Source organism: Notolepis coatsorum (genome assembly GCF_963971535.1).
Source record: "Notolepis coatsorum genome assembly, chromosome: 5".
Taxonomy (NCBI): Eukaryota; Metazoa; Chordata; class Actinopteri; order Aulopiformes; family Paralepididae; genus Notolepis; species Notolepis coatsorum.
The window spans coordinates 128,086,202-128,111,231 of record NC_140169.1 but is presented as its reverse complement, the minus strand read 5'-3'; the positions used below and the strand labels follow the sequence as shown (position 1 = coordinate 128,111,231).

General features: G+C 44.8%; 1 protein-coding gene across 1 annotated transcript in view; it reads right to left on the bottom strand.

Annotated features, from left to right (window-relative positions):
- Positions 1 to 25,030, bottom strand: part of col12a1b (collagen, type XII, alpha 1b) — a 146,945-nt gene that overhangs the window by 71,450 nt on the left and 50,465 nt on the right. Inside the window, exons 24-42 of the mRNA XM_084315215.1 lie at positions 24,017 to 24,162; positions 22,858 to 22,984; positions 21,685 to 21,819; positions 20,038 to 20,169; positions 19,004 to 19,143; positions 18,464 to 18,596; positions 18,315 to 18,332; positions 17,638 to 17,777; positions 12,798 to 12,927; positions 11,373 to 11,512; positions 10,330 to 10,453; positions 8,847 to 8,986; positions 8,520 to 8,643; positions 8,293 to 8,432; positions 6,677 to 6,800; positions 6,286 to 6,425; positions 6,026 to 6,155; positions 5,690 to 5,829; positions 3,693 to 3,822 (exon numbers count right to left, since the gene is read on the bottom strand). Coding sequence (XP_084171341.1) covers positions 3,693 to 3,822; positions 5,690 to 5,829; positions 6,026 to 6,155; positions 6,286 to 6,425; positions 6,677 to 6,800; positions 8,293 to 8,432; positions 8,520 to 8,643; positions 8,847 to 8,986; positions 10,330 to 10,453; positions 11,373 to 11,512; positions 12,798 to 12,927; positions 17,638 to 17,777; positions 18,315 to 18,332; positions 18,464 to 18,596; positions 19,004 to 19,143; positions 20,038 to 20,169; positions 21,685 to 21,819; positions 22,858 to 22,984; positions 24,017 to 24,162 — 2,433 coding nt within the window. The remainder of the gene's footprint in view (positions 1 to 3,692; positions 3,823 to 5,689; positions 5,830 to 6,025; positions 6,156 to 6,285; positions 6,426 to 6,676; positions 6,801 to 8,292; positions 8,433 to 8,519; positions 8,644 to 8,846; positions 8,987 to 10,329; positions 10,454 to 11,372; positions 11,513 to 12,797; positions 12,928 to 17,637; positions 17,778 to 18,314; positions 18,333 to 18,463; positions 18,597 to 19,003; positions 19,144 to 20,037; positions 20,170 to 21,684; positions 21,820 to 22,857; positions 22,985 to 24,016; positions 24,163 to 25,030) is intronic.

The following is a 25,030-nucleotide window of genomic DNA, read 5'->3' as shown; positions in this document are numbered from 1 at the left end:
CAATGTCTCTTATCTCCAGTATCACATAGTCCCATACGCGTCCATAACGTTGGTCTAGTGCTGCTAGAGCCGCTGTGTATGGGGTAGTAGAGTTGGCATAGGCCAGCGCTATATTGTGCGCTCGGGGCACCTTGAGGTGTTTCAGTAGGGTAGCATACTTGTGGCGTTCATCAGCTACATCAACCATCATTGTCTCTAAGCACATCCGTAGCTCCGTGTACTGTGCTCGGTTCTCATGGGTGAAGTCTGGAAACGTCGGTGTGCCAAGGTACGATGCCATGGATGACTGGCACATCGGTGAGCGTTGGGGAAGAGGTCTCCTAGGCGAGTCTCCCCGTGCGTGTCGTCTTGGGCTGGTACTTGGTGGGTACCGAAGGTCGGGTACCCAGGTGCTGTTCCTCGGGGCTGACGGTGCGTCAAACTCACCCGTTAGTGGAGTCGGGGGTTTGTAGCGCAGGGGCTCGGGGCTGACTTCTGGGCTGTACTGGACCTCCTGGTCCAGAGTACGTTGCTGCTGGTCGGGGCTGTACTGGGCCTCCTGGGCCAGAGTACGTTGCTGCTGGTCGGGGCTGTACTGGGCCTCCTGGGCCAGAGTACGTTGCTGCTGGTCGGCTTGACATTCCTCCTCTTCCTCCTCCTCTCCCTCTGCTAGGACCTGGAGTCTTCTGTTCAGTCTCTCGGCGTGGTCCGGTTCTTCCCGGTTGCTGGGTCTCGTATGGACCGGCCGGGAAGGGGGTTCGGAGACGTGGACAGGATCCTCCTGTTGGCGGAGTCCCGGGTCGCTTCGTCGGGTAGGGGAATGTGTCCTAGACCCATATCTTGACGATCTCTGAGAGCTCCGTGCGGAGTGAGGGGGTGTCGCCATGGCAACCAGTTTGTCCATCAGCTCCGCCTGCAGCCGGTCGCGCTCTGCCTCGCGCTGGGCATGGGCTGCGTCGCGCGCTGCTTCGCGCTGGGCATTGGCGGCGTCGCGCTGCGCATTGGCGCTGGCCTGGGCGGCGTCGCGCTGTGCGTTGGCGGCGTCGCGCTGGGCATTGGCGCTGGCATGGGCGGCGTGGAGCTGTGCATTTGCGACGTCGCGCTGTGCATTGGCGGCGGCGTGCTGTGCATCGGCGCGGCTTCTCTCAATGTTCTCTTCTGTCTGGAGGCGTCTCAGCTCCAGACGTACGCGCTCTTCTTCGCTCCGTTGCTGCGCTTGGAGGCGTTCTCTTTCAATGGTAGAATGTTCGCGCTCGCTAAGCGTCTGTGCTTGGAGTCGATCGCGTTCACCCTGAAGTCGATCGCGTTCGGTAGAGGCTGTCAGGGTGGCGAGGAACGCCTGTGCCAGCATCCTCTCTGCCTCGCTGGGGGAAGACGTTGGTTGAGGTGATCCGCTCCTGGCAGTACCGGTCGGGGATGCGTTCCCCTGCGGGGAGTCCTGGAGCTCTATCTCCTCGGCGCTCTCCTCATCTTGTTCCGTCCAGAGTTCCACCTCTGGAGGGTTGTCTTCCTCCCGGAGCTCTGGGGGGACTACTTCTTCGGTCTTGGCGGGGGGTAAAGTCGTGTCAGTTCCCTCCTGGTCCCCACCGTGAGCTTGGTCAGTTACATTAGAACCCACTAGGGCCTCTGTGGTCGGGGTATCCTGGTTGATAGGGTCGGACATAATTTTACTTTCTACTTTTACCGCGTTTACTGTTTGTAGAAGGCTAGGTAGTTTACTGACAGCGTAATCCTCTAAGTACTGAGGTGGCTGTCGTCTACGTTGCGGGCGTTCTACTTTAGGAGGACCGTTTCGTGGAGTGTTCATCATAGGCCATTTCAATATTAATACCACTATATTAATATTACACTAATTACCCTCCGGCTCGAAGGACCAATTGTAACTGAGGGGTACAATTCCCTGACTGTATTGATAAGTATGGTATCATTAAACCACTACCGCTTTATGTACTTTAATTACTGGCCATACAGTACACAATATCTAAGTATGATGAACACTTTCCCACATATGAAATCAGGTCCACACAAAGGTATAAGTCAAATATTTAATATATAGCAAAGGGTACATATAATAATTACTTATTACATTTATGATTTGAATTGAATGCTCTTGTAAGGCAAATGAGTACTCGTAGGCAAATCAACACTGAATGTCCAATCTCTGGTTACACAGGAAGCAAGTATACAACCTAGCTCTTAGGGAATTATAACGATGGTCACTTAATGATTATAGCTGGATAATATACTGAAGGGGTCCCGCCGGTTGTAAGCCAGTAGGGGGGGTAGGAGAGCCGTCGGCTGTATCCCGTCTGGTCAACGATTTCTAGGTAGAGTTCAGGTACAGAACACAGTGCCCGGAGAACCTTGATCCACAGATGAATACACTTGGGCTCTCTTGTAGACGATAGCTGTAGCTGTAGCTGTCGGTCCACAACGAAGGAGAAGCGAGGCGACCTCAGTCTGGTCTGAGCGCCGTCTCACCTTGGCTCCTCTCGGGGTAAATCCAACACTCACCGGTGTTGGCGATTATCCGCTCCACAAATCAAAGCACCAAAGCAAATAGATATTCCATGCCGTATAGGGCTCAGCAGTCGTCGGGGTAGGTAATCCAATGTGCAGGTCCACTCGTCCTCGCCCAGAACTCCTCGGATGAAAGCACCACGCGTGGTCTGCCCAACCTGGTTAAGACTCTAGATAACGCGAGGAAACGATGGGGGTGCTGCTCACTTTAGAACTCTAACCGAACGATGCACCATACATAATAGACTATTATTACTTAATAGAAATACGGTGCCAAACTCTGGCAATTCAGCTATTAATTCGCACGAGGTCTCACTGCTATTCTAAGGCCAAACAGGCCGTACTACACCGCACGCGGTACCGTGGGGTGAGGCTTCACGTCTTGTTACTTAGTTGGGTAGAAGGGTAAAGGACTAAGAGGAATTCTACATTTCTTGCGCCATATTTATATGCACGGTGGACAAGTAGTGCCGCTCTGCTTTCGGTAGCCGTATTCCTGCGCGGAGCTGGGGCTAGTAAGGGCATGTCTCGTCGGTACCTTTGAACTTGAACGCCAGGGGCTTGTCCCTGGCGCCTGGTCCTTTTGTCCAATAAGAGAATGAACTATTATGGGCTGTAGTAGAATAAAGGGATATTCCGTGTATATGTACAAGGAATATACAAGGGATATCAAACGATATACAAATACTATTCAATACATATCCATAAATAAATATATATATTCGGTTTAATCTGATCCTTCACAACAATTATCATTTAAAGATAGTGTCTATAATATCATCAAACAGTGACCTCTAGGCAAAAGTGCCCCTCTTGATATTGCACTTTTTTGTTTTGGTCTTGTGTGGGTTGGAGGGGATGCTATTGCTGACCACACCTCTGCCACGAGAGGTCTACAGAAATTCACAGTATAATACGTATTATATATATATATATATATCTTGGCTGAGGTGTGGCCAGCAATAACAACCCCTTCCCTATCCCCACTCAACACCAACCCACACATTATTAGACCAAAACAAAAAATGTAAACAAACAACAAAAAACAATAGGGGCACTTTTGCCTAGGGGTCACTGTTTGGTGGCATCACAGATTCTACCTTTACACTTGAAAATAGAAAATAGTTCCTTTACCAAGGAGGACAGCATTTGACTTTGACAGACATTACATTACCCCTGACGGTGTGACTCACTTGTCTTGCCGTTCTCCGTGAGGCTCGGTCCGTCTCCCTCTGCGTACACTGGGATGACAGTGACTTTGTAGACTGTGTCCGGCAGAAGCTTATCCAAGACGGTTTTAGTCGTGCTCTCAGACACTTGTTCCTACACATGCAAGACACACACAGTGTGAATAACAATTCTGAACATGAAAAAACCGCACAAGGTAAATATAGCTGGACTGTTTAATTTGTCTGAATGAATAATTAACGTTGAAATTGCATGAATAGCAGCAGTTCAAAACCCCCTCTAGACCTCCGGTATAGACTCGTCTCCTCTCTGTTGAGTTTATGTTGACACATACAGTAAGTACGATTTAGAGTGAAAGTGGTTATTATGGCATAGAGGCCCTGCAGCAAACATGCCAGATCTCAATGGACAAAGTAAACAACCTCTTAACATGCAACAGCCCTGGCCCGGGCCGTCGTGCCCGCCGGCGGAACAGACGAAAGTCACGGCACTTTGTGAGCATCTAGCGACTCGGGGCGGCATTTTTCGCCGAATTAAAGCCCTATTTGTTGCCGTTCGAATGCCACCTCACTCGACCAAATCCGTGGCTCTTTTTACGTGCAAGCGTCAGATTACCACCCCGGACTCCCGATGCTCTAGAACTGTCAATCATCCGCCAATTGCGAGAATTATTGGTCAGGGTTGTGGCCAACGAGTGTAGCTCTCCAATGATACCCCACTTGGGGGTGTGCAAATAAGGGATCTAGGTGAAAGGTGATGAGCGAAAACCAGAAGTGAAAAAAATTCCAAATGAATTGGCGTGGATAAGGAAATGGAGAGCTTTTTTCTTGGCACACGGTTTACCTGGATCTCTCTAGAAGACTCATTTCTGAGTTAATTTTTTAAAAGAAATTTGGACCTGTACTACATAAGACTTCAGGCTATGGATTTGCGGTGTTTACCAGCTTATACAATTAAAAAAATTATAATAATTTGGAATATTGCAACCACTACAGAAAAATTTGAGTACACAAGTTCAAGTTCAACTCAAGTTCAGTCCTATGTTACTCTATTTCATTAGCACTAAAAGTGATTTTCTTTATTGTGTAAGAAACCTCACAATGCTATCTTTCAAAAGAGACCTGGCTTATGTATGTGCTATAAGCATAAAGTATAAAGATTAAAAAAAAAAAAAAGTGCAAAAAAAGTATGCAGTCCTCAAGTTCACGTAAAAAGAATTGCTGCTTTTCTGGGCGCATGTTAACAGGTTAACGGATCCAGTTCCACAGATTGACAAGCCAAACCAACAGTCAACAGCATGTAGTACAGTTGTGATCCTACGTCTGGTCACACTCTGTTAGCTTCCAGCCAGCCTGAGCCCCCGGCTCGCTCCTCTGACAGTCCAAATGTTAATGCCCTGTCTGTCTCTCGTCCCCAGGCTTCACACATGCTCACGCCTTGTCCAAGAAAGACAACTCTACATAAATAACAATGAGAGTGTGCGAAGAAATGGGATTTATTTCCCCCCAAAACGACTTGGACGCTATTGCGCATCAACATCTGCATACGAAGATTAATCTGTCAACTGTGGTGGAAAATAGCCGAAGCTGAATAACTTACTCAGTCAGAAGAGAACTGGTTAATAAACTCGGCATTAACTCAGTCAAAGTATCAATACAAAAATAGTCAGAGTTGGCTGGATGACTCTCAACGAGGTGACTAGCCGGGACACCCAGGAATGAGAGAAGCCCCACAGAATGAGGAACATCTTCATACAAACAGGGGGGGGTGGGGGTCAATGGACTGAACATCTGGGGAGGTGAAGGACTGGGGGTTGGGTAGATAGGAAGGAGCGATGAAAGAGAGATAGGAAGGAACGGGAGGAGGGGCGAAGAAAAGATGGGTGAGAGAGATTAAAGAGAGAGGGGGGGGGGGTTTATCTACCACACAAACAATATGACATCACTGACGTCGGTGTAATGGTGACAGGCAGCGAGCCGGGGGGGGGGGAGAGGAACCTCACCACAATCTCCAGGCCTCCGTTGACGGGGATGTAAACCACCTTGTAGCCCTGAACGTTGCCGTCGGCTGGATCCCACGTCACGGTGAGGGTTGTGATGGTTGGATTGTCCACCTGCAGGTTGCTCACTCCACCCAAAGGCACTAGGAATTGGGAAGAGAACATACAAAAAAGTACATAATGGTATTGAATCTGTAGTTAAAAACTATAAAGAGTATGATAAAAAAAAAAAAAAAAAACGTTTCAACGGCATTGCTCCCTTCCTCTCGGTTACTCTACGACTGAATAGGCTATCTTTACATGGATCTTGTGTATGAGTCCACTCCAAATGCAACTTACATGTCTTCCCATTCTCTGACTGGCGTTTTCCTTCCCTGGCCGGGTAGACGGGTGCCACTGATACGGTGTACGACGTGTCAGGAGTCAGATTCCTGAGGACGATGGTGGTGGTGCCCGCGGGAACTTGCTCCTGTTCACAAAAGATTCGGAAAACCGGATGTTTTGGATGACAGTTCATCACCGAAACAAATCCCAAGTGGTTCTTTAATTCTACGTTGGCCCTAGGCGTTAGTTATGGACACAAAAAGAAAGAGTCTCACCATCTCCTCTGTGCCTCCGGCAGTGGGAACAAAGAAGATCTTGTACTGGCGGACGGCTCCGTCCGCTGGGCCCCAGGTCACTTTGAGAGAGGTCATGGTGGGGTCAGTGACCTTCAGGTTCTTTGCGCCGCCCAGTGGTCCTGTGCAACGAGATGTCCTTTTATTTTCACGTTCACACATCAAAGGTCGCTAGGGGCATTTATGCGGTTACAGCATAGGGATTGGGAAAGTGAATCAAAGTTGGATTTGTATTGCTCTTGTTTTGAAATGGTTTAATATGGAGGGTAACAACACCTATAATCAAACCAACAGTAGAAAAGATTACCTTCAGCTCACTGTCACAATACTTTGAGTATCGACTGTAATATTGAAACATCTGACATGGTCTTACTTGTCTTTCCATTCTCGGAGGTCTTCTTGCCGTCTCCCTCTGCGTACACAGGCACCACTGAGACAGTGTAGGGTGTGTCAGGCGTCAGGCCTCGCAGGACAGTGGTGGTCCCCGTTACTGTCTCCTGATAATTACAGTCAGGACAAACACATCATCAGCTGCTGTCAAATCTGATCAAGATTACTGGTGAAAAACAAAGATGCAACGGCAGTACAAACAGACATCAATGCATCTCAAAGCATCATAGTCCACAAAGAAAGATGGTCCATCTATATTCTTTTTTTTCCCTTTTTTTTTCTTTTTTTTTTTATTATTTTTTTAAACAAACACATAAACAAACATGACAACACACAATTAGATATACAAGCATTCTAAAACAGTGTACATCAGTTAACTCATCGTTTGGATAAATGTCTTATACAAGATATACCCCTAATACCTGCTATCTATTCCCCTACACACATTATGCTCTTGCTCGCACCCCCCGCCCTGGACCCCCCCATGGATAATCCATCCATTATCCTTCGCTCCTAACCAGACACTACCATTAAATGCTAGCTTTTATTCTCTCCACCACTTCTAACCACATTGTCAATTTGGATTCATTGAGACCCAAAATTCTTGCTGTAGATATTTCTAGATAAATCACATCGAGATATGTAAGAATCCAGACCTTTCGGCAAATTTTTTCCGGTTGAAACCATCGTGATGCTATCAGTTTTTTAGCCACTGTAATACCAGATAAAACCAATCTCTTTTGTTGTATAGGTACTGCATATTCAAAAACATCATTCAGCAGTAATATAGAGGGGTGTACAGGTATATTCAGAATTAAGAGATTTGATAATTGCTGGGTCACTTCTTCCCAGAATATCTTAACTGGTGGGCAGTCCCAATACATGTGCATAAATGTCCCCTCGTCCCCATTTGTACATAAGGAGCATTTGGAGTCTTGTTTAAGACCCATTCTGTTCAGTCTTATAGGAGTCAAGTATGTCCTATGAATATAGTTAAGATTGATTTGTTGATGGTCCGGGTTCCTTGATGCAAGTCGAACATTTGCCCAGGCTTCTTGCCAATCAAAATCTTTTTCTAGGTCTGGTATATCCCTCCTCCAAACAGAGTCTAGGTGGAGGGTTTCATACGAAGCCGTTAGTAATTGATGATAAAAATCTGATACAAAACCTCTCGATGTCTCTCTTTCATAGAAAAATGTGTGGTATCTGTGGTGTGCAATTGGTATCCTTAATGGAACACCGTGAGTCTTCAAACATAACAATAATTGTGCGTAAAAAAGATATGTGGAACCGGTGAGATTAAACTTTTTTTCTATTTCATCATAGCTACAAATACCCTGTTTGTTGAAAACATCTCCTAATGTATGTATGCCTTGCTTTTCCCATCTAGGGAATCTTATAGGTCGTTTTCTAATCAGGAGTGCATTGTTATTGAATAAGGGAGTATGATTATGCCATTTATGTGGATTAGCATATTTTTTTTGTGTTTCACGCCATATCCGGATCGCATGTGTAATTATGGGGCCAAATTGGTCCATCTATATTCTATAATATCAGCTAATGGTAAGCTAAAGCTAACGGCCCTCCTATCGGTCCTACCATGCTCTCGTTTCCTCCAGCCACAGGCACATAGAAGACTTTGTATTCCTTCACTTTGCCCTCAGCAGCCTCCCAGCGTGCATTCAGGGTCGACATTGTGGGGTTCACAACCTGAAGGTTCTTCACTCCACCCATAGGCTCTGAGAAACAGCAAACAGGAGTTTAAAGATTCCATGAGTATAAACTGTAATATTGAAGCATCTAACATGTGAGTGAGCTGGTCTTACTTGTCCTTCCATTCTCAGAGGTCTTCTGGCCGTCTCCCTCTGCGTACACAGGCACCACTGAGACAGTGTAGGGTGTGTCAGGTGTCAGGCCTTTCAGGACAGTGTTGGTCCCCGTTACTGTCTCCTGATAATTACAGTCAGGACAAAACATCATCAGATGCTGTCAAATCTTATCAAGATTACTGGTGAAAACCAAAGATGCAATGGCAGTACAAATAGACATCAATGCATCTAAACGCATCATAGTCCCAAAAAGAAAGATCCATCTATATTCTATAATATCAGCTAATGGTAAGCTAAAGCTAATGGTCTTCCTATCAGTCCTACCGTGATCTCGTCTCCACCAGCAACGGGCACATAGAGGACTTTGTACTCCTTCACTTTGCCCTCAGCAGGTTCCCAGCGTGCATTCAGAGTCGTCATTGTGGGGTTCAGGACCTGAAGGTTCTTCACTCCACCCAGAGGCTCTGAGAAACAGCAAACACGAGTTTAAAGATCCCATCAATTCCATTTTGTCGGCACCTAGCTCACATCTACTTATCACTGTGTGCCAAAAATAAATAAATAAATCGCAAAAAACATTTTTTATTTGTATCTTCGTCAAAAGAAAGTCATCGTTTTCTCTTCCTGGAAAAGGTACCGTACTTTTCGCACTATAAGCCGAACCTGACTATAAGCCGCAGCAGCTAAATTGAATGATGTGTACATATATAAGCCGCACTGGACTATAAGCCGCATGTGTTTTAATGTTTAATTACCATATGTAAGGAGTGGAGCCTGCGGCTTAATTTGACTCAACACGGGAAACCTCACCCGGCCCGGACACGGAAAGGATTGACAGATTGATTGCTCTTTCTCGATTCTGTGAGTGGTGGTGCATGGCCGTTCTTATATTGAGCTTTAAGTTCCCACCTCTACAGAGAATGACTCCCATTGGGACACAATACTGTCGGACAAATAACATTAACTCATTTACAAGTTGTATTAAGTTTAGCAAATAAGGGAACAGATAAATAACATTTCAATGCAGTAAAAAAATCAATATTTCGATTTTCGGGTTTTGTCCACATATAAGCCTCACCGTTATATAAGCCGCAGGGTCGAAAAATGGGGAAAAAAGCCGCGGCTTATAGTCCGAAAAGTATGGTACTTAATTTGTGAGTTGCGTCATTCTGCACTTGAGGGCGAACACCAAAGAATTGTCCAATACAATTCGATTTTGAGTACCACTCCCCTCCCCCATCTTTAAAAACACTGTAAATGCACGGGTACTCTGGGATGTCAATCAATCATCAAATGGAATCATTTGCCCTCGGAAATACGTCAAATCTCAGAAGCTCAGGATTCCCTGAATGCTGTTTCCATGGATCTTTACAGGTGGACAATATGTACCACTTTCTGACCATCAGGAATGAAGACAATGTAGACTCAACCATGTAAATAAACATAACTTAGCGGATGAGTCTACATGGCTCTCATTGTTGGCCCGGTGGAATGAGAACCGTATAGACTCAACCACTAAATGAGGTGCTTATTCCAAGTCGCTGAGTCTAGGTCCGTATCACAAATGGTCGATGATACAGGAACAGGCTTTACACCACTGGAATATGCCTTATATATCAGACTAATAGTAAACCATAGTATAGTAATATTCGTAATTCATATATTAGAACCTTTACTGTATTATCAGCTGACATTCATCCCCAACCAAGCAAAACCATTGATAATTACTTGTATAATGTCAAGAGAGCAAAAAAATAAATAAAAAATGTACAGCATCTGACATAGTTAGTTAGTGAGCTGGCCTTACTTGTCCTTCCATTCTCAGAGTTCTTCTTGCCGTCTCCCTCTGCGTACACAGGCACCACTGAGACAGTGTAGGGTGTGTCAGGCGTCAGGCCTTTCAGGAGAGTGTTGGTCCCCGTTACTGTCTCCTGATAATTACAGTCAGGACAAAACATCATCAGCTGCTGTCAAATCTGATCAAGATGCAACAGCAGTACAAACAGACATCAATGCATCTCAAAGCATCATAGTCCACAAAGAAAGATGGTCCATCTACTGTATACTGTATATATATATATATATATATATATATATTAGTGCTGTCAATCGATTAAAATATTTAACTCTATTAATCGCATGATTGTCTATAGTTAACTCGCGATTAATCGCAAATTAATCACATTTTTTTTCTACCTTAAACAGATCTTTTTCAAGTTCCAAGTTTTAATACTCTTATCAACATGCGAGTCAACAAATGCTTGCTTTATGCAGCCATTTAACACAAAAGGATGACCCTCATGCATTGCAAATTTGCATCAAATTCAAAACAGAGTGATGCACAAAATAACTTAAAAGAAAATAATAATTTAAAACAATGAATAAAGTGTGTATGAAATAATAGGGTAAAGAAAACGTTAGGAACTTGTTACATTCACCCACACAAAGCTGAGTAATCACACACCCCCCCCTCTCTCTCACACACACACTCTCCCAGCTCTCTTTCTCTCTTGCCCCTTCCTCATCTCTCTCACCCCCCTCTCTCTCTATATATCTCACACACACACACTTCAGAAACAAACATAGTATCAATGAGAGCATCAACAATACACATGAGTGAAGTCTAGTAAAAAAATTTAAGTAAATGTTTTTTTATTTAAATTTTTTAAAGTTAATCGTGAGTTAAAAAAAATAGTGGCGTTAATAGAATCGGGCGATAACGCGTTAATACCGCGTTAACTTTGACAGCCTTAATATATATATATATATGTGTGTGTGTGTGTGTCGCCCTATATTCTATAATATCAGCTAATGGTAAGCTAAAGTTAACAGCCCTCCTATCAGTCTTACCATGCTCTCGTTTCCTCCAGCCACAGGCACATACAGGACCTTGTACTCCTTCACTTTGCCTGGAGCAGCCTCCCAGCGTGCATTCAGGGTCGTCATTGTGGGGTTCAGGACCTGAAGGTTCTTCACTCCACCCAGAGGCTCTGAGAAACAGCAAACAGAGTTTAAAGATTCCATGAGTAAAGTTTAAAGATGGACAATAAGTACGATTTTCTGATCATTAAGAATGATGACTGTCTAGACCAGGGGTCGGCAACCTGCGGCTCCGGAGCCGCATGCAGCACTTTAGCCAATCAGCTGAAAATAGAGGGTTTAATTCAGCGTGGACAGATTAATTTGCTTTCACGACTAACGATGCAGGCTTACCTGTATGCCTGATATGTGGTGCGAAATTTGCGAACAACGAATTTTATTTTATTTGATAGATTTTCCACAAATAAGGGAAGGACTCAAATAGAGCTGCCAGTGTTTTTTCTCCTTTTCTGTGTTTTATTTCAAAGTAGGTCTACACATGGTAGTCTTTTTTCAAAGTGGACTACTTTTTATTTTATAAATGTTCCACAAATAAGGGAAGGACTCAAATATACCTGAATAGTTCAGGGTTTTATTTCAAAGTCGGTCTACAGACACCAGTGTTTTGTCTCCTCTTCTGTGTTTTATTTAAAAATAGGTCTACACAGCCAGTATTTTTTCTCCTCTTCATACGAGTTTGAGGTTTTCCTTTGTTATAACAGGTAAAAACAGCAATAAAAAGTCAATTTCTTTCTTTTTGTTGCTTTATAATCCCATTAATGCAACAAACTGTGTGCTATAAGTATAGAGTATAATAAATCGCAAATTACTTTGGGTATGCAATTGTCAGGCGTTTTATGCTAAATGTGGGGTATGCTTGGGGATATATAAAATGTTATACACTGTGTTATCTTCATTTTAAGGGTAAATAGGTTGTGCGGCTCCCTGAGCATTTTATTTTGTGGGAGGGGGGAAAAGTGGCTCTTTTGATAGTAAAGGTTGCTGACCCCTGGTCTAGACTCAACCTCTCAATTAGGTGCTTATTCCAAGTGGCTGAGACTAATTGGTGCGTATTCTAAATAGTTGATGATAACAGGCTTTACACCACTGAAATATGCCATAAACCAACAGTAGACCGTAGTATAGTAATATTAGTCATTCATATAAGAACCGTTACTGTATTACCAGCTGACATTTGTCTTCCACCAAGCAAGACCATTGATAATGTGTTGTAAAATGTTAAGAGCATGAATAAAACTAGGGGAGAAAAACAACCAATTTTTCTCAATTCCTGAAAAGCGGTGTTGTTCTTGGAGGGCTTACTCTGGGTTTCTGCGAGACACTGACAATATTGCGGTGGGCTCTTTGTTGTCATTTGTTTTGGTTCCTAGAGCTCCTGTCATCATCACCACTTACTGGTCTTCCCTCTGCCAGAGATGTCTTTGCTGTCGCCGGTGGGGTAGACGGCAGCCACGGTGATGGAGTACGGCGTGTCAGGGATCAGCTTCTGAAGGATGACGCTGTTCTTCCTCCCTCCGACCTGCGTCTGTTTGGAGTACGTTAGATGTCAACAGTCGGTCCTCCCCCACATTTTGTTCCCGCGAAGAAGACAGAGCACTTCTCTTCAAAGCAAAAGGGGCAATTCATCGGCGTGAGGTGATGAGTGGAGAACATGTAAACAAGGCGGTTAGGCCTGTCAACATACTGTACTGTACGTATGTATGTATACGGAGCGCAGAAAGCCCTCACTGAACAGCTGAACCAATCAGGCTAATATGGAAGTCCCCTCTTAAAGAGGGTAGTCCACTAATGAGTCGTTAGGGTCTTGATTAAATCAGGGATTTATTTTCTTTAAAGCATTTGGGGGGCGACAGTGCTCAGGAGGTAGAGCAGTCGTCTGGTAATCCGGAGGTTCCCAGTTCGATTCCCGCTCCTCCCGGGCAGCGTGTCGAAGTGTCCCTGAGCAAGACACTTAACCCCTAATTGCTCCTGATGAGCAGGTTGGCACCTTGCATAGTTGCCTCCGCTGTCGGTGTGTGAGTGAATGGGTAAAATGCGAGGAACAAATTGTAAAGCGCTTTGGATAAAAGCGCTATATAAATGCAGCCATTTATGCAGCCATTTATTTAAATAGACTCGACTACATAGACTATTCGATCAGTCAACAAAATTACTGTTGGCCGACTAAAGATTCCTTGAGGACAGTTCTGCAGGCTGAGAGAAATTCTACAAGGTCACAGGGCAGTTATCCAATGGACACTAAAAACTATTTTAGCAGACATGACGTTTATATAAAGTAGGCATTACAGTGTATGAACACCCAGGGAAACTATTAAACGCAACCACATTCTTTTTTTTCTTTCAAAATCTGCCATTGCTTATCCTCCATTTAAATCTTCCAGAAACAAGATCATTCCCAAATGGTTAATTATTCATACAGTGCCATTTGTGTAAAACTGAGTTGCTCTTTCAAAGGACATTGTCAGAGAACAATTATCTCCATTTATTCATGAACAAGCTTCTCGGTCAAATGAAATCTAAGTAGGCCTATGGGAGTTCGTAGACAAACAATATTGTAATATATCTTATAATACTGTAAGAGAATTCAAAGTGGGACTTCGTAGACAAAAACAATGTTGTAATACATCTTATATTATAATACTGTAAGCGTATTCAAAATGGGACTTCAAAGACAAAACAATGTTGTAATATATCTTATAATACTGTAAGAGAATTTAAAGTGGGACTTCGTAGACAAACAATGTTGTAATATATCTTATAATACTGTAAGCGTATTCAAAATGGGACTTCAAAGACAAAACAATGTTGTAATATATCTTAACGAATAACGAATACTGTAAGTGTATTCGAAATGGGCAAAATACTGGGGGAAGGTTGGATATATGGGAGATTTTCATGGTGTTTTATTTTCTAATAGTATTCATTTTAGCCTTATTAATTTAGACCATGAAGACACCATAATTTATTTGGAGGCATAATGCACAATTACATAAAAAAATATATGTATTCAGTCATACCATATTATCAAGAAAAAGAAATGACATTTTGGTGACAGACTTCTTCAAACAAACATTTCTGAGTACATTTTAACTACTGACATGCGTTTCTTGTATGTGTCAGTGTCCCTATCTCTGTAGCCTTTGTCTGTCCCTCAAGCTTGTTTACATTGTCAGATGACAACGCAGCTCGCTTCTTCTGAACAATATGCCCAGACAATGAAAATAATCTCTCACATGGTACTGTGTGAGAGGGGGAGAGAGAAAACTTCAGACTTAGCAGGTCAATATGGCCATCTGTTGTTGCCTATCGGGCTTTGCCATGTTATGATTATTTGCAGCATATTTATTTTATGCTAAAAACCTTTGTTTTTCCTGACAATATTTGTCATTTTGGTTATTTATTTTATTTAATAAACTTACATTTACATAAAGCAAGGATATCTGCCCACTACCATGTTGATAAGAGTCCCTTTAAGGTACATTTTGAACAGATAAAAATGTGCGATTAATATGTGATTAATCACAGTTACCTGTCATGCGATTAATCTTGATTAAATATTTTAATTGATTGACAGCCCTAATATAAATATGAAGGGATCAGAAATACAACCTTGCACCACTGACATCGTGATTCCGTTCCGACACATTAGACATTGTCATAACAACTCACAGACACAATCAAATGTGTAACTCCACCAAATTCTTTTCATACAACCACAAGTTTCCTTCAGGTATTTCCAAGCCAGTCCCATCACTGATCACTATTGAGTAATCACACTGGAATGTAGACTTGGCGGCCAAAAGCAGACTTCTTCTAAGTATACAAGCAGGCTGTGGGACACTGTCATAATCCAAATGTCAAAAGTAAAGTGAGGGAACACAGAATAGCCTGAAAAGGCTAGCATGACCAATGGTTGGCTTTATTGGATTCTTTGTTGTGGACATCAAGAGGCAGATGTAATTGATTTATAACCTACTCATAATTCATAGGTTCTTTGTTATTATGGAAGTCAGCACCTTTTGACATTTTTCAGTAGATGTTTTTACTTTCCTTAATCCTCAGATATCTCTTGTTTATCCACTGTCTAAGCATACCTCCGGCTAGGGATGGGCGTGAGCAATTGACGGGCGTGAGCAACTAAACTCAAATGTTTTTTTAGTGTGCTAGACGATTTTGTTGTTTTTTTGCTTTAATAATAATAATAATAATTCATTACATTTATATAGTGCTTTTCTAGACACTCAAAGCGCTCCCCACAATGTAGGCTGGAAATGGCCTCCTTCCCCACCACTGGTAGCACCCAACCTTGGGCTACGCAGGCTCAATGGCTGCCATACACTGGCACCAGGCACACTACACACTACACAATGGCTGAACGGCTCAGGAGGGAGCATGATTGATATCAGCCAATTAAGGGGAAGGGATGATTAGGTGGCCTTGATGTCAGAGACCTGATTGGGAATTTGGCCAGGAATGTCAGGGAACTACCTACTCTTTGCGATAGGCGTCCTGGGTTCTTTAACGACCGAGATTCAGTCAGGACCTCGGTTTAGCGTCTCATCCAAAGGACGGCACACACAGCTATACGATGTCCCTATCACCGTAACAGGGGCATTGTTATTGACTACATTTACATTTTGTCATTTAGCTGACGCTTTTATCCAAAGCGACTTAAAAGTTCTGTACGACAAGACTAGCCCAGAGGACAGACAGAGTACCCCCTGCTGGACAACAACACCACATTCCGACAACGGCCTTGACTGGGGCTCGAACCGGTGATCTTCCGATCATGAGTCTGGAGCTCTACTCATGTAGCCACACTGCCACTGAAACAGAAATGAAATCTCGCTCTGAAATCCTGCAAGGCATGAGTTGTTGCAGGAAGACAACAACTGGAAGCTGTGGAGCGTAGAGAGCTAACGTCCTATATCCAGCCTCTAACCGCAAATATTTTGTGAAACGAAGTGGCTGACAACTCCACATGTATCGGAGGAGGAGGGACCAGGAAGGAATGGGCATAAAAACTTGGAGGATGGGAGAAAAGACCAGAGCCACGGCGCAACTTTGTTGCAGCCAGTTGTGGAATGTCAAAGTTGTTCAGTTAACATTACACTTACTTGCTAATGCTAGCGGCCCATATGTCATCCCGACCATGCGCCATCACTTTCTTTTGAAGGCCGTACCGGGCTGAGTTTTTAAGCTAGTGCAAAGTCAGCACAGGAGAAAGTCGCTAGAAGCGTGTACGTGACCCGTACATGCGTCCCACTAAACGGCCCTCGAGGTCGTCCATGAGTGAGTGACCACAGATCGTTCACGACCGAGTGAGTGACCGCAATATGCCAATGCAAAGCCCATGGCGCAGTCCTGTACGCCGTGGGAAAAATACCACTTCAAGAACTGGAATAGTCAAAACCACAGGCAGAATACACAAATGTAATTACAGACTATGATTGTCTGACTCTGATTGTTGCTGAAGTGTTCAAGTTTTGAAATGTATGGAAGTGATTTAGTAGTCTGCTCATTGAAATGCGTTCATAACGATCTAAGTAAATAACGCCGCCTGAAAACGATCCACTGCCTGAGTCATGTGGGAACAGTTACATAAATGATTTCCACTTGTCGTTTTTATCATTTGGATGCTAGAAGAGCTATTTTTGAATTAAATTCATAACAGCCATAACATGGGAGTCAATGCGATTCTCCTGGTTTTCCCACCCTAGCCTTGTTTTGATTAAAAGGTGGCGTTGATGTAAACACGGCAAACCGCAAAGTGATGAACGGGACGTCAACGTTGTGTACTCGGTGACAATATCCACGTCTCCTGGTTGACCAGCGTTGACAAAATAAAAGCTCATTTGGATGCGATCTCAAGCGAGCGTGAGCCGTCAAAGTCGGTCGCCAGTTCATCGTCAGTGGAGGCGCTCCAGGTTCTAGAGGCTTCACAGATTAAAGCCTTGGCTCTGCTCGAGCCGTGGGAGGGAGATGGCCATCGGTCATGTTTACAAATATTGATTGAACTGTCAGAATGAATTTGAACGACATGTTCATTCTGTTCTAGGGTGGATTTGCGAGTGAACAGTGCGAATGATAACAACAAACGTCCCCAGTATGATCGCCTTTAAAGGAGGTGTGATAGGTGTCCTTTCGCAGGTTTAAACCAGAACTCCATTACATAACTCCTATTATACAGTAATTCCACAGAAGGACTCTGTGTACGGTCAGGCGTATCACTTACCGAAAGAGCCTTGCCTCCGGCCACAAGCTGGAAGGTGATCTTGTAGTTTTGGACGGGGCCAGGGGCGTGGTCCCACTTCACGGTCAGGGTGGTGGTCGTGGCATTGTACACCTGCAAGTTCTGCGGGGGCCCGGCGGGTACTAGGGACACCAGACATAATTCAGAATTATACTCAATATAACAGCACGTTCTAGGTTGTATGTACTGGGTTATGGGTTTTTTCAAGGCTGTGAGGATGAGGATGATGATGATGATGATGATGGTGAGCTCCCACAGTCACAGGGATCATGAAGCTGGGTGAAGCAATGGTGGTGATGAGGAACACGGTATATGAGTGACGACAAGGATTAAACACAATAAATAGGCACATGCAAACACCTTCCATTTAATGACTGATGGGGGGACATTGATGAGGGATGAGAGGTGACGTTAACAACGTGAAATGACAACATGACAACTGGACATGAGGAATGGTACCACGACAAGATGGATGACAATGAGGCGGGTCCATCGCCACACCTATTTGAACGGGAGCCATAGAAATGCACATGCAGTTGATGTGGGATGATGGTGTTTCCATCAACACTTCCATTATCATTCATATTACCGTCATAACCATAACCATGAACATTATAATGATCCTTTTTTTTCTTCTTTTTCCCCCCCAAATAACATACCGTCAGGAGCCTTTAACACTAGAAAGAAACGTTAAGAAAAGAGAATGTTATTTCCAATGTGCTCAACATCTGCGAGGTCGTGTGAGTGTAAAACATGAATATATTGTGTTGAGAGCAGGGGAAGAGGAGGAGATGTGGCGCTGGCTTACATGTGCGCTGGCTGCCTATCAGATCCTCGCTCTCCGACTCGTCTGGGTAGATGGCTGTGACGGTGACATCATACGGAGTGTCGGGATCCAGATTCTCCAGCTCATGGTTGGTGTCTTCACTGCTCAGGATTTCCTGGTGAGAGAGAGAGGGGAGGAGAACAGAGGTGGTTCATCACCACCCATCCTGACGCCGTGGCGATAGAGAAAGAAACCACCCATCCTGTCGCCGTGGCGATAGAGAAAGAGACCACCCATCCTGACGCCGTGGCGATAGAGAAAGAAACCACAGAGAAAGATTTGCCTCGACTGCGCCATGTTTGCATACATTTTTTACAGTTAGGTAGCCCCAGTGGGATTCAAACTCCTAATCTTAATCTTGATAGTGTTAGTGCCATGCTCAACCCAACAAGCTGTATAGTTAACAAGTCGGATGTATTCCTTAATTTGAATCAACAATAGGTCACGACCACCCCTCAACAACAACAACAACAACAACAACAACAACAACCTGTCCTCTGGTCATCATTACAATAAACCTACATATTTGAAATTGTTCTCTCCCTTCTTGCTCCATCCTATCCGGTAGAGGGCAACATCTGGCGCTCCATGTTCCCAGGTGGCCCGGAACGAGGTCTGGGTCACGTCTGAAAAGCTGAGGTTCTTGGGCGCAGGAACAACATCTGTTCACGTGGACGGAGAGGAGAGGAGAGAAGATGTGATTATGAGAGAAGTCCTGAGAGATGAGGCAAGAGCATTTGGTCTGAGCGGCTGTGTACCATGTGAGGAGCACAGCGTATAGCGCGCGTGCGCGTGTGTGTGTGTGTGTGTGTGTGTGTGTGTGTGTGTGTGTGTGTGTGCACGTGCGAGAGAGCATATTTGTGAGCGGTGAAAACATTTCCACAGGTCACCTGGAATTAATGATGAACAGAACCCGATGTAGTGAATGATTGCGCACGCACACACGCACAGACACATATATTTATTGGTCCCTGACATGTGCAATGAAAGTAAGTGTAACACCACCCTCTGGGCTGTGTGTGGTTTGGTTTGGTTTGGCTTGGCTTGGTTTGGTTTGGTTTGGTTTGGTTTGGTTTGGTTTGGTTTGGTTTGGTTTGGTTTGGTTTGGTCCAGGAGGGGGGGGTGAGGTGAGGATTAATGCCAAGCAACCAACAGATCCCATAACCACTACGCTACATTTACTATTCAGTAACAGATGTAGTCAACGTCACTCATGTTAATGTAACGGAGTGCCGTGTGTCTATCCTACAGTCACGATGGACAGTGTTGTGAAGTGACTGTGGACGGCAGCGGTACTGCAGGTAAACTCACTCCCCAGAGGCGTCCAGACCCATTACTTAGAAGTGAATTCACCTCTTGGTATAGTGGTCTGTGATGCCGCCCGCGACGCAGGAGACCGGGGTTCAACTCCCACTCGGGGCATGTCCGAACCGATCTGTTACATTAAGTAATGTGGTGATCCAGAAGCATTGGTCCCAGTGATCCAAATGTACTGTAGTGTTTGTAGGTGTAGGGTAGTCAATCAGAGGAATGTGATAAGCCAAGTAGATGAGGACCTGTGATGGCTTGTCCCAGCATGGGGTTTCCAGGTCCCGCATCATAGATGGGAGTGACAGCGACGTCATACTCGGACTGGGAGATGAGGAGGAACAGCTCCTTGTCTGTGACATCACCGTCCACTTCAACCTGTCAGAGAGAAATTGATTTGATTAAAGGATTAGGAACAACCAGCAAGTCAATATGACTAAGAGAGATGTCGTGGTATAGCAATATATGTTTTGAACATAAACATTTGAACATGAAGTATTCTTTGAAATTAAGCTTAGGAGGAATAGGATTTAGGAAATCTTACTAATTTAGGGTTAAAGGAACACGCCAACTTTTTGGGAAATTTGCTTATTTGCCATCTACCCTGGAGTTAGACAAGCAGATACATATCATTTTCTTCTCTGTGCATGCACTAGGCTTAGGGAACAGCTGCACCGTTAGCCTAGCTTAGCGTCATTCACTGGAAGTAGGTGTGCCAGTGTAGCCTAGTTCCCAACAGTCACGAAATACACTCCAAATAGAACTCTAGAACGTTCCTGTAAACATGTTGTGACCTGTGTATTTACCACGTGGAGAAATATATATATTTTCTTTATATTTTCAAATACACTCAGATTTTTTTTTTGCCAAACCACTGCTGCCTGGGTGCAGTGATTTCATCACCTCAAAAGGCCTGTTGTTTTTTGAACAATTACGCTAAGCTAGGCTAACGTTGCGGCTGTTCCCTAATGCATGCACAGAGAAGAAAAGGGTATGTATCTGCTTGTCTAACTCCAGGGTAGATGGCAAATAAGCTAATTTCCCAAAAAGTTGGCGTGTTCCTTTAAGTTTGAAAGTTATCTCAGTACCCTTTCTTGGAATTCTAGAATTTTTTTAAAAAGTATCTCTCTCATGCGAGACTGTAGCTACACCTGAAAGTGTTTGTGAAATTACACTCCATTATCATTATCGAGACAAATGCAATGGACCTAAGAATAGAGTAGAATAAATCATCAGTTCCAGAGAACGTCTGGTAGGAAAAAGCCCAGGAGCTACGTCGTCTTTTCAGTGGAGTTTTCCACTTCTAATTTAAGGCAAAGCTCCGAAGCGTCAGCGGCGGCGCAGAGGAAAAAGAGGTTCCTGCTCGGCAGATCTTTTGAACATAAATCCATACAGTGGGAGTTTCTTCTTTCATGGCGGCAAGTCATCAGAAGTAATCCATGAGACACATTGGGTTAATGTGCGCTGCGGGCCAGTGTGTCCTAGCAGGTGTCCAACAGAGACACCTTGCAATGTCAATTCATCTTTTGGATTGTTTGGCTCTCGATGACGTTCCCAGTGAGAAATTATGAGGACAGAGAGACACCAGGATGATCTAGTCAGTCTGTGGCTAACATTCTGGAGCCAGGGACACCACGCCAGGAGACTGCTTCTCCCCATAAACCCTGGCAAGACGTTAAAAATCCTACTCCACTTAGAGAGCTGCTGTAACTCTCTCCTACGTCCCTGACATGTCGCTTTTCCACAACAACAAAGATATCAAAAAGGTTGCCAACTTAAAACCTTGCCTTTATAAGGTCCCCCCCCGGGGGAAGGTTTTGGTCCGATTTTATGACAACTTCTATTTCACGACGCACAGTGGAAATGCTACAAGCGTTAGCTTCCTTTTTTACCCTCTTTTGCTTCTCCTTCGTCTGGTTTGTAAGTGATGATGTACTTGCGGACGTTTCCCGGGGCAGCGTCCCAGTTGAGCTTCATGGCGCTGTGGGTCACATCTCTGATTCTCAGCTTTCCAGCTGGCGGCATGGGCACTGGTGAAGGGAAGGGCAGAGTCAGACACTTTGTGTGGATGTTGGGGGTGGGCGAGGGGAGGGGGGCGAGGGGGACGAGGTGGACATGAAGGGTTCATGAGTAAAAAACGGATGGAGAGCAATCGGCTGATTGGCGCAGTGGGCAAGGCGCTCGCCTCTAACGCAGGAGACGCTGGGTTCGAGCCCAGCTCTCGGCGTTGCTATCGGCTGGCCGGTCGTTCATACTAACACAATTGGCAAGTGTTAGAGGGTGGAGAAGCCGGTGGGTGGGGATTTGACGTTGTGGACAGTGACTCCTACAGGTCGGTTTGGTGACGCCGGTGCAACGGAAGCAGGAAGTGACGGGGGCAGCGTGAGCCTCCCACGCGTTACTCCTCGCCACTGAGAGTTCGAGCTGCTGCGGTGAAAAGATGCGACAGGCTGCCTCCTCGTGTACCGGAGGGGACACGTGATGCAAGGCTTCTGTCCTCACCTACAACCGACCTGTGGAGGCATAGTCTAGCAACGTTCAAGACAGGGGAGGGAAGAATTGGATATACGAAATTGGGATGGGAGAAAAATAGAAAATGGGGAGAAAAAGTGGATAAAAAAAAAGAAACGGATGGAGAGCTTATGGGACACTGGGTCTCATTGATCAAAATGTTTCCACAAGCGTGCAACGATGAGAGATCGCTGAAAAGTTGCGCCAAAAAATGATTACATAAAAGAGACATTCACGCCATGTCGCCGGACTCAGCTGTGTCTCGTTTGCACCACAAAATGTTTTTCACTAGTAACAAATTCATAAGCAAAGTGTTAAAGTATGCCTCGCTCTTTAAAAGGGCACTAGATCAAGAGAGGGATCAGTTCCGCATGACTGCATTTATCTGCAGAACAGTGTTGGAAAACACAATTTAGCAGATTTAGTCAATTCAATCAGTCAACAAACTCCTTTGTCTACCAGGATTTAGTAGTCGAGTGCACAGCCCATTATGCGTTTATTTAGCTAGCTTTGATGGATGAGACCCATTTTGAACCGCTGTGATAAGATGCACATACAGGTGACTCCTTGGTCCAGCAGCGCGTCGCTGGCGGCTTCGCCATGCAAGGCGTAGAGGGAGAGGGCGTATGCTGTGTTATGTGTCAGCTGCTCCAGCTGCACCGCATTCACATCACCGACACGGACCTGCACAGCAGAACACGGGCAGGGAGAGAGAGAGCGAGAGAGAGAGAGAGAGTGAGAGAGAGAGAGAGAGAGAGAGAGAGAGAGAGAGACAGAGAGAGAGACAGAGAGAAAGAAAGAGAGAGAAGAGTAAAGGGAATGGAGGAAAAGTGAGATAGAGAGAGAGAGAGAGAGAAAGAGAGGGGGGGGGATATAGGAATGAGAGGCCGGACAACAAAAGAGAAGAAAAAAAACAGTCAGGACTTGTCAGGACGTTCCACCTGAACACCTGGTGCTGTAACTGACAGCAGCTCCGACCACAGAGCCTCCACACTGACGTCACTGTAGGGGCCACAGTGCAACACAGACCGTTTCAGGGGAATGTTTGATGTGTTGCTAGGAAACAGCTTGGACTACATTAGATTTCCCGTTGCAGCGTTTGCTAATATCCGCATCTGACAGGAAATCAAATGTGGCCCGTTCTATTTTGTGTTTGTTTTTCGTGTCAAGTTGGAACTGCCTATGCATCCAGACACAGTGACAGAAGAGAGAGGGGAAAAAAACAAAAAAACAGTCAGTGTTCAAATATATAGCATATGTCCAGATTCAACTCGCTTCATATCATACCAATGACTTCAGGGCATGAGCTAATCCTTCCCATTACCCAGTGTGTCCAGCGGGTCTGTTTTTTGTAGGCCTTGCCTTAACACCACTGTAAAAGTCCACTTCCTGCTCTGTGCAGCCATCATTGAATTGCCATCTGGAATGAGTAAGGCACCACGAGCAGGAGCCTTGGCTACCCTCGCCTTATAAAAGGGATGTGGAAATGCTGAGTGTACAAATGAAGGTGCACGTGTGTGCGCGTGCGTGTGTGTGTGTGTGTGTGTGTGTGTGCGTGCGTGTGTGTGTGTACGCGTGCATGCATGCTCACGTGTGTACATGTGTGTGGGCATGTCTGTGCGTGCCTCTGCGTGTGCGTGATTGCATGTACAGTATGTGCAAGTGTCTGTGTGTGCACGTGTGTGTGCACGTGTGAGTGCGTGTCCTCTTCCTCACCTCTTGGTCCAGGGCAGGCTCCGAGGAGTTAATAGCTTTGTACAGCAGCATGTAGCCGGTGGCCCCTTCTGCCTTCTCCCACTGTACTCTCATGGTGGTCATGGTCTCGTCGTACACCCTCATGCTCTTCACCGCAGCCAGAGGCACTGAGGGAGGGGACACGGTTAGAGCTCTCGGCTGCCCTCTCTCTCTCTCTCTCCGTGTTCACTTTGCGGTCAACTGAGACTTTTTAGTCGTTCTTGGCGTTTTTTCAAAGGGGTCCCTTGGACCTTCTCGCCTCAAGATATCGGAATGAAAATGGGCTCAGTGGATACATAGGAGTGTCCCCTTTACAGTTCCCCCTTGCAATGTATGCTCAATCCCATGCAGTTTTGGGCCAAAAGCATTCTTTACATGGCTTAGGTTTAAAGGGTTAAATACTGAATTACAGGCATTACTGGGAAATTATCCAACACATCTCTGGAATCACAATAATATTCACAAGTATGGTTTGCTCTTGAGAGACACGCCATGTTAACAAGTCCCTGTGCATGACTGCCTTCGTCTGCGGAACAGCAGTGTGGGAAAACACGATTATACAGATTTGTCAATTAAAATTCAATTGATTAGTCGACAAAATCCTCTGATTGTTACAATGCAACACAGTGGATATCTGCGACCGGGAGCCCACATCACAACAGCCCTCTTTATGGTTTAGCCACATTGACACTGGATTACAAGCGGTGGTCACAATGGAGCATTTCCACCTAACTCGATGCTAGCTTGGATAATGACAATAAAGAAAGCCACAGTGATCTAACACTTATCAGCCTCCGAGAGGAGCACAACAGAGCAATAAGTGATCTTTATGGCAGTGAGAAATATCTACAACATTCACCATAAAAACATCATTAACCCATTTAAGAACTAATAAAACAAACATTAAAGAACAAATGAGCAATAAAAGGACTCATAACTGTGCACTGTGTTAATGATGATCAGTTTACTTAAGATATGACGCCAACAATGAGAGGA